Here is a 14225-nt window from a genome sequence, read left to right as displayed (position 1 = left end):
CCTGAAGTATTTATCTTAAAATGGCATTAGCTCAATGAGCTATATGTTGTTAGGAATTATCAAAACCACCTAGGAATAGTTGCACTTTCAGACCCATAAACTACAATAAATCTAAATGGAATATTCTTATTCTTAAGAACTAGGCTACAAGAAACAGAAAACTATAGAGGGACCCAGCTAGTGACATCGAAGATGTCTAGGTCCATTCCGACCAACACCCCACCAGAAGTGCCTACAGCAGGCAGGTGGTGCCAGTCATAGTTTTTATTGCAGCTAATAGACTTTAGAAAAGCAGGGGTAAGGTGCTCTTTCTTGGTCTCTTGGAAGGAAACAATACTGGGATTATGTTTAGATAGAGTATCAATAATACAGGGGTTTTTCCCAGGGGTTGTAATCCCTCTGATGTTCCAAAAAAGAGCATTCATTTGTATGAGGCTTTCCTAGGGTGTTTGCCCCGTCCATATTTGCTTATGTGTGTCCATCCCACACTGTAATTGTCAATAACTGATGAGAGCCCTTTTATGCACTCAGGAGTAGAGGGGGTTCTAGGAGAATCTATAGGATCACTTGTATGCAACCCCCCTTCAGGAGGTGCATTTGGTTCAGATCTCATATGCTTATCAGGAGTTTTAATGGAGTCTAGAGTTCCTATATTAATACCAGTTTCAGCATTAACTAAGAAGCTAACACCATTTTGTCCTTCAGACATGTGGTGCACATTTTCCTTATGTAACTGCATATCATTTTGACTAGCAGATAAAATAAGATCATTATCTATTTCCACCCCAATTTTGCTAGCTACAATAATAAATTCAGGATTAGTGAAGTGTTCAAAAGAGGTTTTGACAATAGTACATTTAACCTCAGTTTTGTTAGCCTCCAGATTTTGCACTTTCTTGGTATCCATAGTAATTTCTAGCATCGTCCTGTTTCCTACATCCACCCTATTGCTCTTTCTCTGGGCTTGCACAGGCCCCCATTTCTGCTTTTCTAGAGCCCTACTATTCTGAGAGATTGTAACAGGGTTGTTGTGCATGGGGCTGAAAACTACATCATTAGTGTTTTCCAATTCCAAGTCTTCAACTTCAGCAAACTCTCCCATGATGTCTTCATCTTCCTCATCTTCTCCCATCAGATCCATTTCCTGCAGCAAGGAGTAAGTCTGATCTGCTGAGCATAGATCAGGTAGTTGTTGTAGATCTGCTGAGCATAGATCAGGTAGTTGTTGTAGATATTCCATGGTTTTTTGCCTGGAGTTTCTCCCAGTATTAGTTTCAGAGGTTTGTTGCTGGTCTGAGAAGAGGTGGAGCCAGCTGTCCCCCCGCCCTTGCTACTATTAGTAGTGTTCCCATCATCCACACCAGGACCAGCTCCCTTAGTTTCTTTTCCATTTCCTTCTAGGTCATCCTCTAGCAGATCATCATCCTCAAAGTCTTCTTCAGGTGGCTCAACTTGGATTAGTATCTTGTAGAGCTTTTCTCCTATTCCAAAAATCATGTCAGTAGGAATCTTGGTAACATCTTTGCACCTGATTTTGATTCTGACCACTTCAAAGAAGGTCTTGAAGTTTCCTTGCCAATCTAAATCAATTAGGGTACCAAATACAGATGCAAACTGCTCTAGGACATCCCATTCAGCCCAAGCAGGGGCCACTCCTCTCAGCTGGACCCAAACTTTTTGGAGCTCACCATAGTGTTCTAGGTCTCCCTTCCAAGCCTCTACTTTGACTGTGACACCATCCGTTTCTGGCAACCCAAACAACATTGGATAGCCAGCCACTTGCTCTACAGGGATATGTGGAGGGAACTTGACCAGATATGTCCATTCATCAAGTTTCCTGACGTGCCAAGGCCAGTTTGTTTTGTATATGAGGAAGAAGTTGTGAGCCAGATCACTCTTGCTTGCTTGTCTAGATTCAACATAGACAATTCCCACATTTTTTCCGTGCCCCATGTGTTGCTCATTTACATCAGGCACGTCTATTTTGATAGAATCCTAAGCTGGGGGTAGCACTGCCAACAATTTTGCAGGGTTCCTGGGTTTCTTTCTGACTCGGCATTCCTCAACCTTATGTGTGACCATCTTGCAGATAAAACATGCTGGGGGGCTTTGAGCACTGGGCTTTGTGATGCCCAGGCTCTCCACAGCTATAGCATATTACATCCACATATTCTGAGGCAGAGACTCCTTTTTCCCTATTGAAGTTCTGTTTGGGTTTCCCCGCAGGTTTGCCCTTCTTTTGTGTCTGAGCAGCTGAGGTGGCATTGGAGCCCTGTCTCTGAAAGCCAGACAGTTGAGGATTTCCAGTCTGTTGTTTTCGCTCTCCTACTTGTCCCTGATCAGTCCTGGAGTTTTGATGCCATTGCATCATTTGTTGATGTTGCCCCTAGAATCCAGCATCAGAGGGGCCAGGCAGGCCCTGGTTCGGACCAGGCCCCCACCCTCCACCGTTCCTCCACTAGTTCATCTGGGGCGGTGGAAGTAGGGTCCTGGGAACCAAGGTGGGGGGATCTACTGGCCACTAGGGAATCCAAAGCCAAACTGGAACTGCTATGGAGGTGGGCCAAATTGGGGATCAAATTGGTGGAACCACTGACCTGATTGGTGTCCGTCTTCGATCTACCCTTGCGCCATCTGCTTGTTATTCTTGGGGTTTTCCCCTTTCCCTCTATCACGGCCCCTCCCTTGGGCTTCAGCCATAGCAGCGATCTCTTCGAACAGGTCTTTCGCAACTGTGATGCATTCCGCCGGTGGCAAGGCAGAGTGCGGAGATTGGTTGCCAAGGGGGTAGCAGTCGGCGACGGTGACCTTGCGGGTGAGGGCTAGGGTTTTCTCCACCCAGACCAGGAGAGGTTCTGGATCTGGGGGTTCTAGAACCGGGTCCGCGTCCCACAGTTGGCCAAAGTGAGCCTGGGCTGCCTCATCCTCATCTTCCAGCGGGCCCTATGGACTCCTTTGCTTTTTGTTTTTTCTATTGACTTTTTCAAAATTCACCAGCGTCTTCTCCCTCCTTCCAACTGCTGTCACCGCACATCGGATCTCGCCAACGGTGAACTCGCCGGCCTCGACCTTTGCTGCTCCCCGGCTTTGCGCACCACGACCATTACGCCATGGCGAGACGAGCCCAGCTGCCCAGCAAAGCGGAGTCCCAAAGTCGAAGCTCTTCAGGCTCCCTCTCAGCTACGGCGGAGTCTCGGGCAGCCCTGGGGGCCCAGTGTGTCTCGGCGGCCTCACCATCGGATCTGCCCTTGCAGCGACCATAATGCTCGCCACTTCGCCCACTGTATCGGATCTCACGAATTGGCCTCTGCACGAGCCCAACTTATTACCTTCTCCGGAGACACGCTCCTCCCCGGAATCATGCGCCGCATCTCTTCCTCTCTCGCCTCCGTGCAGATCCTCGTCACCAGCTTCCGCAGCGTGTCTCGTGCGCCGGGCCTCCTCGTCGTCTTCTACATCCGGGATCGGTGGCTCTCCTACAGCTCCCTCTCCCAGGGGTCGCAGCTCTCCTTGCCCGCCGGATCCATGCCCCCCCAGATCTGGAGACGAACTTGGGGGCGCGCGTGGCAGAATCCTTTTCTCCGGGGCGAAGCAGAGTGCAAGGGCCCCCCGTCGAGGTCGCGGAGAAGCGGCGCAGACTCCCTTGGGCCGAGTTGGCCACGGTGGCGGCGGGGGAGCTCGCTGAGAGCAGTGGTGGCGGCGGGGGAGCTCGCTGAGAGCAGTGGTGGCGGTGGTAGGTAGAGGTGGGTCGGGGAGTCGCGAGAGCTAGCATCGACTAAGTCCTCTCCCAATGGGGCAGTATTGTACTGCTATTTGAGATGCATGCATCTGAGGCTTCAGATCATTTAAAATTTAAATAAAATTATGTTTCCATTCCAGAATATAAATAAAAGTGATAAAAACGTGGGTTGGGGCATCAACACTCCTCGCACGTTGTGTCGGCCCATTTAAAACATTCTTGAGGTGAGATATGCTGGTGTCTCACTGCGGACGAGACACGACCGCTCCTAGTTGGCCCATGGTTCTTCTTTTATAGTCCAGATTTATGTGGGGTTTGTCTCAAAAAAAAAAGATTTATGTGGGGTGTCAGAGCATTTCCTAGAGATGATGCAAAATAAGGCAACCAAAAAAATGTTTTAAGAATGAGAGAGTAGGTTTTAGGGCATGACAAAAATTCCTGCCATGGCAGATAGTGTGAAACGGTTGTCCTTAAACTTGCAATTTCTTTAGGAATCACGAGGCAAACAGAGTTTGTTTGGTACTCTCTCTGCTCATAAATATAAAATATTTCTGGATATTTTAGTGTAAACTACATGTGGACTAAAATGAATGAGCAAACACACTGAAACGTGTTTATATACACCCGATTCAAAAAAATTTAGAATATATCATATTTGTGAATGAAGGGAATACTTATTATTTTTACTATGTGCAATGGCTTATCGTGGTCACAGGAGTATTATTATGTGCAACATTGCATGTTCTCAGCTTTATTATTATTTCCTCATCATGTCTATCTTCGGAGATGTTTTCTCCTTTTTTTGCGGTGTTCCTATAAAAGGTTGTTGGTACGATGCGCTGGTTTTTTTGGGCCTTAGCATGACGATTTTCTGACTGTTCACTACAACAAGCATTGTTCAGCCCATGTGCACCTTCGCTCGCCTAGTGCTTGTGGTCGTCGCTACATATTTTGCGGACATGAATGTAGTTTGTGTTATTTTTGTTGTTCTTTATACTGCCATGATGCTTGATGAACATATCTCAAATTTGTCAAGAAAAAAGTTCTTTCAAAGTCTACTTCCGTGAACATTTATAATAGATCTGATTCTTAAAAAAAACGAAAAATAAATTGGAATGCTTGCGCCGACAGGCGGTTGGCAGGATAAACACAGCCGACGTACGGAGGCGTCTCCTCGGCCGAACGAACCATCACGCCCTCCCCGTAGGCCCTACGCCCACCGCCACGCGGGCCCGGGACGACCGAGCCGTTTATTGTTCTCGGGCCATCGGCGACGCGGTTCCAGCGTGGGGAGGCCTGGTACGGCCGTGAGGGCCAACCACCACCGAAACATCCTCCGAGGAAGGAAGCCGCAGGCGGCCTCGCCCGGTCAGAAAACCAAAAGTAAAAGGAGAGGAGACCAAACCGCCGTCCCCCGTTCGCCGTCTCCGCGCCGCGCGACCCTTCGGCCCGGCCGCCCTCCCCGAACCCCCCTCCGTCTGCTGCGCCGCCGCCCGCGAATCCGGGCCATGGAGGCGCTGTGGAAGCAGGCCTCCAGGCTCAAGGAGCAGGTCGCCCGCCAGGTGAGCCCGACCGCCTCTGGCAGTTTTTCCGATCGATCTGGGTGGAGTGCCCCGAGCGGCTGGGCTGGGCGCGCGCACACAGTAGAGGTCTGGTGATGATGATGTGCCTGTAATTGGCTCGGTGTCTGATCTATGTGGGGTATGTGCTAGAGAGGCAGTTGACCTTAGTAGGCTATATTGATGCTGGAGACCGGAGAAATGGATAGATGGAGATAGAGGGTTGGCAATTTACTGTGCTTGATCGTGGGGGGAAGGGAATACAGGTTTGATTTGAAGTATACATATTAGGTTTGATTTGAAGTATACATAGACCGGAGAAATGCTTGAGGTGATCAAATTGGCTATTTTCTAAAATAACTGAGTTTTTACAGCGAAAGGGAATACAGGTTTGATTTGAAGTATACATATTAGGTTTCTGATCGAAGGATTGCTCATGAATCATCGTTAATCGTCCAAATATAGAACTGCCATAAGCCCATAAAACACAATCTGTCCGGATACACACACACAAAAACTTGACCCTTGGGGGAAGAAATCCGAAGGCATTTTTTTAGGTCTCCAGCCATGACAGCAGCACAAGGGAGATCCGGCACGTACGGAGAACAAGACGCAGCGAGGGGCCTTACTCAGCAAAGGGTGACCTGTCGCATTACACTGTTTAGACTAGTACCTAGCTGCCAATCTGATTGCTTTGCATCCATCTTTCGCAATCGTAGGATGATCGGCTGAAATAAACGTGTTACATTGCCTTAGGAGCACTCGGGCTGATGGTATTACAGGCTAGAAGCCAACTATCACATATCATGGTTATGTTTGCCTCAGAGATAACTATGTTGTCTGGAAATGCAGAAGGTGGTTCACTGTTAACATTCTAGAACTTAACAAAATCCTTTCTTTACTACATAATATGGATGTTTGTTCATGTATTTATAGTAAGAACTACCAGCTGAGTAAGGCGATCTCAAGATTCTGAAGTGGACCTATAATTTGCAATACTGTAATTACACATACTAGTATTTTTCTACTCATGCTTGTGCTTTGCCAAGTGAAGCGGAAATTCAACAGCACCCCATTTTCAACTACCTCTCACGCATTGCAAAACTGGAATTACTTGTATGTAACCTTTATACTGAGTAGATATTACTGAGCTATAACTGGCCACACATACTACATGGTATATACTTAAATAATAATAAAATTAATATATATCCCTGCTAGTGGCATCAAAACATATAACTTTCCAATTTTCGTATGAGTAAAATAATATTGTAACATGTATGTACTGTTGCAGGGCGTGTTTAAGCAGTTTGGGGCTGGTGGCTATGGAAATTCTGATAATGCATTCACAGACGAGTCAGAAGTTAAACTACATCAGAGATTGGAAAAACTTTACTTATCCACTCGTGCTGCCAAAGTATGAGTAACGCAATTTCATCGTCTCTTTTCTTTCTACATTGTTTCCTTTGGATTAAAACATTGGCATCTTTTGCCAGCATTTTCAAAGGGACGTCGTCCGGGGTGTGGAGGGCTACATAGTGACAGGATCTAAGCAAGTGGAGATAGGTATGTTCCTCCAATTGTATATTAGCTCAGGGGAGTAATTTTTATCTTTGCATTACTTATCCATGGTATATTATTAATTATGTATTTACATATAATCTAAATTTGCAGGGAACAAATTGTCTGATGATAGCCAGAAATATGGCATTGAAAACACATGCACAAGTGGTAATACTTTATCCAGAGCTGCTACATACTATGGAAAGGCGCGTTCACTGATAGAAAAGGAACGCGGGAACATGCTAAAAGCATTTGGTACTCAGGTATATTTTCCAAGTGCTGGATTTACCCTTTACCTTATGACAAGATCCTCCTGATGAATTTCATTGCACATAGTTTTTACTATATGTTAACTCATGTACATGGTTAAATGAACTTGTTAGGCTATATGATATATATATTTGAAAATGCATAACTCCTTAAATGCCTATATGGATATTCTTATAGATTATCATTTGGAGTATAACCGAACAGATTTATTTTTATATTTTTACATCTAAGTGTGTAACCAGGGTATAATATGTATCGATACAGTGTGTGATTAATTATTGAATTCTAGGTGGCAGAGCCTCTACGGGCAATGGTAATGGGTGCCCCTCTAGAGGATGCTAGACATCTAGCCCAGAGATATGACAGAGTAAGGCAAGAAGCTGATGCTCAGGTGAAAATCCTTGCTCACATATAAGCACATCTTATGCAATGATAAAATTGTATTCTTGATGTTAGAAATAATTCTGGAATTCCCTTGTAGTTATTTGGTAGTTGAGGACAACACTCATTCAGGATCTAGATAAGCTACATGGTCCACAACTCCACACTATAATAGCATGTTTAGTTTATGCTTCTACTGCCATGCCTTCCTTATATTGCAAGTATCATAGACGCACAGTGGAGAACATCATATGTGTAGAGTAAATCATATGTGTAGAGTAAAATGACGGATATAACTGGACTCTCTGAACTGGCTTTGCTTCTCAACTGCGCGTTTGTTATTTTTGTGTGGAGGAACCATCACACTGTTACTGTGTATATGGACAGATCAATTCAGCCTCTCATCTGAAGGGTGTTTCCTTCACTTGAACTGTTAAATTTAATCATTTCCAAAGCAGCAATATCAATGCCAATTTTCCAATTCATGCTCTTCAATGTCCAATTAAATACTTAGTATCAGCAGTTCTGATAAGCTTATGTTACATTTAAGAACTTCATGCATCATTTTGTCACAATGTCAGATCATGTAATTTAATTGAGTCATTCTGAATTTGAACAACATATAAGTAATTATGTGCTCGGGGCACTTCATTTCTTTTGTACGAACAGCAGTATTTATCTTACTTTTGCCCTTCGTAGGTCGTTGAAGTTTCAAGGCGTCAAAGCAGAGTAAGAGAATCAGCTGGGAATAGTGACGTGATATCAAAGTTGGAGGCAGCTGAGTATAAACTTGAAGAACTGAAGTCAAACATGGTGGGGTTAGGAAAGGAAGCGGTTTCAGCTATGGCTGCTGTAGAGGGGCAGCAGCAAAGATTGACATTACAACGCCTCATTGCAATGGTAACCATCAACTGTGCCCATTTAAAAAAAATCTTATGCAATATATTATCGTGAGAAAATTATGTGGTCACTGACATTCGCGTTCTGGCCCGAAGGTTGAGGCGGAGAGAACTTATCATCAGAAAGTCCTGGAGATCCTTGACCATTTGGAAGAAGAAGTATGAGATTCCAGCATTTGTTATATTTTCTTGAATTCTTAGTTTTCAATTGGCACATCCCAGAGTGTGCGACATGAAGCATATGGAAACACTGATGCATGAATTGAATGACTATTTTGATTGCTAGATGGTGTCTGAGCGCCAAAAAATCGAAGCACCTCCACCCCCTGCAGCAGAAAGTTATATGTCACCGCCGCCACCATCATATGACGAAGTTAATGGCATGTTTGCCTCCACTTCTGCTGATCAGGCAGTTAACTCTGTCGACTTCTTCCTGGGAGAGGTGTGACATATTTACAATACATAAAGATAGCATGCCAGATGTACACAAAGTTGATCATATCTGGGAGGCTTATTAAATGTGCTTTCTGTATTCTTTATGATGCAGGCGCTCGATTCCTTCGAGGCTGAGAGTGAGTTTGAGCTTAACTTATCAGTTGGCGACATCGTTATCGTCCGGAAGGTAAATAGTACTTTTCATATCTGTGCTCTGTAAGCTTCTCCCAAGTTAATAATGTTCCCTATGCGTGGTCCTAGAAGCTGCACATACCGTCTTGTGGCTTCCGTTATTAATCTGACAATGTCTTGTCCGAACTCAGATATCAAGCAACGGTTGGGCGGAAGGTGAATGCAAGGGGAAAGCAGGATGGTTCCCACATGCCTATGTCGAAAGACGCGAGCGTGTTCTGGCGAGCAAAGTCCCGCATATTTTCTAGGGGTTTTGAGGAGGAACATAGGTTATAGGTGTTTGATTTCAATAGTTGAACAGCGTACTTTCAGACTTCTACAGTATTCATGTGTATAGATTGAATTTTCGTCCCGTGAGCCAGTTTTTGTGAAGATAATGTACATCTGACATTTCAGAACACCAAACTGGCCATACGCAAGCTTTGTATTGTTGTTTGAAACGATTGAATGCTCACTGGTGGAGTTCATAGTCTTTTCACATAACTAGATGACCCGTTGCGCCAATGGCGCAAAGGCCAAATGTAAGCTAATCGGTGTAAGAGTATGCATTAACATATTATTGTTTGAAAAGAATAGCTTATATACTATATGTAGTAAGTAGATAAGATTGGTGGAATGTGTACAGGATCCATTGGGAAATCTTAATATGATCTTGTAAGTGTTGCAGATATGATCAAAGGGAATGTTTGATGGAAACATTAATGTGAAAGCATGCATAAAAGGAAAGGTTGTTTCTTGAGTCATAGTGTTCTGGAAACAACAGTAGAAGAGGAGTCCTTCACATATATACAATAAGAGATGGTAAACCGCTTTTGACCATAGAGACAACAATAAAATCTAAAGATCGTAGACTACTTTTCACCATAGAGACAGCAAGGGAGGACTAAAGTCTATACATATCTGGCTGAGAGTAGTCACCACGACAAAAATGCACCATGAGAACCCGGCGCTGCTTTGTGGTGACCTTGAAACGAAAGGCAGAGATGTCTCCATGGATTTTTGCAAGGCAACGGAACTCAGACCGGTTGATTGTTACAATGGCTCTCTTGTCGGTTCCTAGCATGATGCGGCAATTGGCTTGTAGATCACTGTTTGCAAGCCTGACCTTGAGCGTATCATAATCTGGGTCAATGTAATCATTTAGTTTTCTTTCAGTGTAGTTGACCTGAAAATACTGATGAGAAAAAAGGAATTAATTCAATGGATTGGAAAGTGTCTTGTCACTCTTACACTGAGAAGGTTTAAATATAGATAGCGAGAACATTCATCAGCAAATAATGGCAGGAAGCAAAAGGAGGGTGCAGAGCATGCTACATTCCTTCCAATGTGGAGTATAAGATGTAAATTGGTTGTTTCTGTATGTATGGTACTCTAGTGAAGGAGAACAAATATAGGAAGGAAGAAAACATGTATATCAGACTATATGAATATTAGTTTCTAAAGTTACATGTATACAGTTTTTTCAATATTTCGCAATTAAGTCAATTTGGTGAATCAAAAGCATACTGCAGGTTATACTTCTAATGATTAGTCAAGTACAAGTAGTTTAGTTGTGAGGCATAAGTAAAGATAGTTCTTTTTTTCTATGAAGTGGAAAGAAGGAGTTTACCATCGGTTGGCCTAGCTTTGCAAATGTTTTGCTGATGGTGCAGACATAGTATTTGATATCTGTTTTTCTGCGGCGGAACATGGCAAACAACTTGTTCACATGGTGCTGATAGAGCTTCACTTCAGTGCCCCAGTGACAATACCTTTCAAGCTCTCTACAGTATTGGATAGCAGGGGGTGGTCCTGAATTTAGTTTCGTTTTGGTAAGATTTGGAAAGATCGAAATGACATGTAAGGAGGCTCAATACTATTTATTGTTAGGAGACTAAGCTTTCATCAAGAGAAAAGTAGAATTAAGCTTTAAACCTATGGTAGGAAGAATATAGTAAGCAAGTTAGTTAACTTGAGCATTATTGATCGGCCTAATATATGTTCTTTCGGTTCTATGGCAGAAAATTGGTGTCAGAGAGGTATAGCAGATCATAAAAACTATTAGGTCATTTTATTTTAAATGGGGAATATCAGAACAAGATAATAAGCATTGTAGCTTGGCATTGGCTCACTGCGAATGATATACTCCGGATGCTCATATTCTTCACCCTGTATAAGCATCGTGAGAATTGTTAGTGCGAGAAATCAGAAACTTGTTAGCTGGCAATAGCAATTGTGGGCATATAGTTTAATTATGCACTTTAAAAGAGTACTAAGATGGATTTAACTTGTCTAGTTTGGTTCTTTTATAAATAAACCAGTACGTAATATATGTGCATCAACCGTTTGTGGCTATTTAATTCCTTTTGCCGGCTAATGTCTGTAAGAACTGTAGATATGGGGCTAAACAGTGTACCAGCCGTTGCATTATATATATCGTGTGATGCATAGCAGGCCTAACAATCAGTTAAGTAAATAACTATAGAGGTTATATGCAATCATGGCAGAAAAGTCTGGAAAATTGTGAAAATCTGAAGTATTTGCCAAAGGGTGGAGAGGCAGGTCAAATACGAGGCGGTGAATTCATGGATAAAATAAGATTGAGCGATTCTAAAACCCAGTGTTAGCCGCATCTGGTGGGATTCGGAATGGGTGGCCGTTTTTGCTGCAGAATAAGACGGTGCTTGGCAATGGGCTGGGATTGGCGATGGCTCACCTTCGATGCCAGGTTCAAGCAATTCCCTCAGTACTCCTGTAGAACATTGTGAGATGGTCAGGCATATCTCTCTGCATCGTGCACCCTTGATTATGCAATAGTCAATGCAAGGAAACTGAGAAGTAACAGAAAACATGGTACTCATCTTGTCTTATGTTATACCAAAAGGATATGATGTTGACGAGATGTTCACCTTCCCTTTTAATTGGATGTTAAAAAGGTTCCAAGTTTAGTAATTTTCTCCTTTTACTATCTCATGCACAACCCAAGTTACCAAAAGTAACCATGCATCAGCCAGTATCGGACCAGGAATGAGCCCAAATATCAACTTGGCAGTTGTTAAAAATATATGCAAAATCTATATCCTTCTATTTTTTCTCTTATCCCTTTCATTGGAAGAACATGATATAGAATTCAGTGTACATGTGCAAAGGTAGCAAGTGGCCAGCTACAAAATGTTGATCCAAAATATGATTAAGATATTAGAATAAATTACATGTTCCACTTTTCATCAACCAATTCATGCCATAAATCCTTTATCAAGCAATCAAGACCATTGAGCATCATGGAGAGAAATATAAAAGATGTGATGGATAATGTTGCCATCTTAAATTAAAAAAGTTGACACACCATGGGTTCAAAATACTGTACATAGCGATTAGGTCTTGACTACAAGTCTGTAATATGTTGACCCCAAAATTCATCCAAAAATAGATATAATTACGAATCTTTTGAGGATGAGCGATTACGTGAGGTGAGTGTTGTTGCTACTGTTTCCAGCAAGAGGGCATTGTCTATGGCTATGCACCTACGAAATAAACATGTCTTGAATGTAACAAATGGTTTTATGAATTGTATGGATATGCACCTACGAAATAAACATGTCTTGAAAGTAACAAATGGTTTTATGAATTAATGTGTGTCCAAATCATAATATGATCGTCAAGGACATGTGATCCACATAAATAAAGGACAGCTATGTAGCTAACGGAATCACTAATCTTAAGTAATTCTGGAAGAGAACTTACAACTTGATCCAGACATATATATCTTCATGTAACCTTAAAACCATATATATCCATTTCTTCAAGACATATATATTTCTCTGCTCCTGATCACTTCATGCTAATTTATCCAAAAAGTGCTTGGTCTGATCAATATAATACAATCAAGATTTGACGGTTATTGCAACAAGCGCTCTGACACCAATATATTAAACCATCTTCTTCCTGGAAGCAATGAACAACCAAAATATATCTTATTCTAAAAAGTGATATGCAAAAGAGTAATTGATGATGGGCATGCAACAAACTTATTTCCAGTATGTATCTACCTTCAGTTAGAAATTAAAAAGATGTACTGAGGATTACCTAGGTTGTATGCCCTGGTGCATAAATCTCAAAGACTAATTAGTTTGAACCTCAAAGTTTCAAGAAGCCTAATTCTTATAAAACCCTAATCCCTAGAAAGAAAATAATCACCTCTAGTATTCAATAACACATCTATAAGAGATAAATTTAAGTTGGTTTGATATTTTGATGGTACAATTGGTGAGCATGCCCTAAACTACCATATCACTGAAAAGTAAGCAACCAATGAAGCTATAGAAACCAACACAACTGAGAAGATGTAGTAGTCCATTGTATGGCAGAAGGGAACTAACATCATATGAAATTGCAGATCTGAAAGATGCAAAGTAGGCAAAAGGTGGATGTACAGAAGCTGAACCTGCTCCTGGGTGATGGCCACACTCACGCTCGGTAGCTCGTGCATAGATACTGGATAGTACCTGCATATGTATGAGATGGCAGTGGAAGATTGGGTCTGGTAGAAATGATTTGGATGGTTGAGGGCAGAGCAACATAGCAGCACCGCTGGTACAGCAGCACCTGCCTCACAACCATCCGAACGCCTTGTCGAGGTCGGGCGCGGTGGCCTGGCAATCGAGGGACTGCTGGGAGATGTCCATCACATATCAACGAGCTGATGCAGCTCGAGGTCGAGGCATCAAAGAAACCGGTGAGTGGACGTTGGTGGTCGGGCTGAGCTATCTTCCTCGCTTGCTCCGGTGAACAGGCCACTCCTCTATTTTATTCACTGTGGATAAAAACACTTGGTACATCAGACCATCAATACACGTTTTGTCCATCTGCTAATATTTAATTATTCATATCATTTCATGATTTGACATATTAGAGCATAATCAAATATAGAGTGGGCTGGTAGTATAAAGAAACCTGGAGAACTACCTGCTCATACACTCTGTCAGTGTGACGCCCGGGTAATTAAGCTACAGTGATCCTCTGCTAGTGATGCCCCGTCACCTCGATTATAGTTGCTAATCTCGCGATGGTTCAAAAATGATTCAAATTCAAATTTAAAATCAAGTCAAACAATTAAAGTTTTCAAAGGTCAAAACTAAAATGTTCTTAATATGACAAATAAATCATGGATATTATTGGTGGAGAAACAACATCTTTATAAGATATTTA

At 42.6% G+C, this 14225-nt stretch overlaps 1 protein-coding gene and 1 long non-coding RNA gene across 2 annotated transcripts; one reads left to right on the top strand and one right to left on the bottom strand.

The window, feature by feature from the left end:
- The first annotated feature begins 5008 nt into the window (after window positions 1-5008).
- LOC123189937 (SH3 domain-containing protein 2) lies at window positions 5009-9482 on the top strand. The gene is made up of 10 exons (XM_044602462.1): window positions 5009-5301; window positions 6593-6715; window positions 6795-6864; window positions 6973-7124; window positions 7421-7522; window positions 8212-8412; window positions 8508-8570; window positions 8698-8853; window positions 8959-9033; window positions 9170-9482. Exons 1-10 carry the CDS (start codon window positions 5248-5250, stop codon window positions 9284-9286), a joined length of 1113 nt encoding a protein of 370 aa, XP_044458397.1. The 5' UTR covers window positions 5009-5247; the 3' UTR covers window positions 9287-9482.
- Window positions 9483-9786: 304 nt separating this feature from the next.
- LOC123189938 (uncharacterized) lies at window positions 9787-14225 on the bottom strand. The gene is made up of 7 exons (XR_006496051.1): window positions 13983-14225; window positions 13462-13830; window positions 12762-12962; window positions 11734-11769; window positions 11150-11186; window positions 10648-10801; window positions 9787-10212 (listed from the first exon to the last, which is right to left on the bottom strand). It is a non-coding gene; the product is annotated as an uncharacterized lncRNA (long non-coding RNA).

This window comes from Triticum aestivum, chromosome 2A (assembly GCF_018294505.1).
Source record: "Triticum aestivum cultivar Chinese Spring chromosome 2A, IWGSC CS RefSeq v2.1, whole genome shotgun sequence".
Lineage (NCBI taxonomy): Eukaryota > Viridiplantae > Streptophyta > Magnoliopsida > Poales > Poaceae > Triticum > Triticum aestivum.
This window is presented reverse-complemented; position numbering and strand designations above follow the sequence as displayed.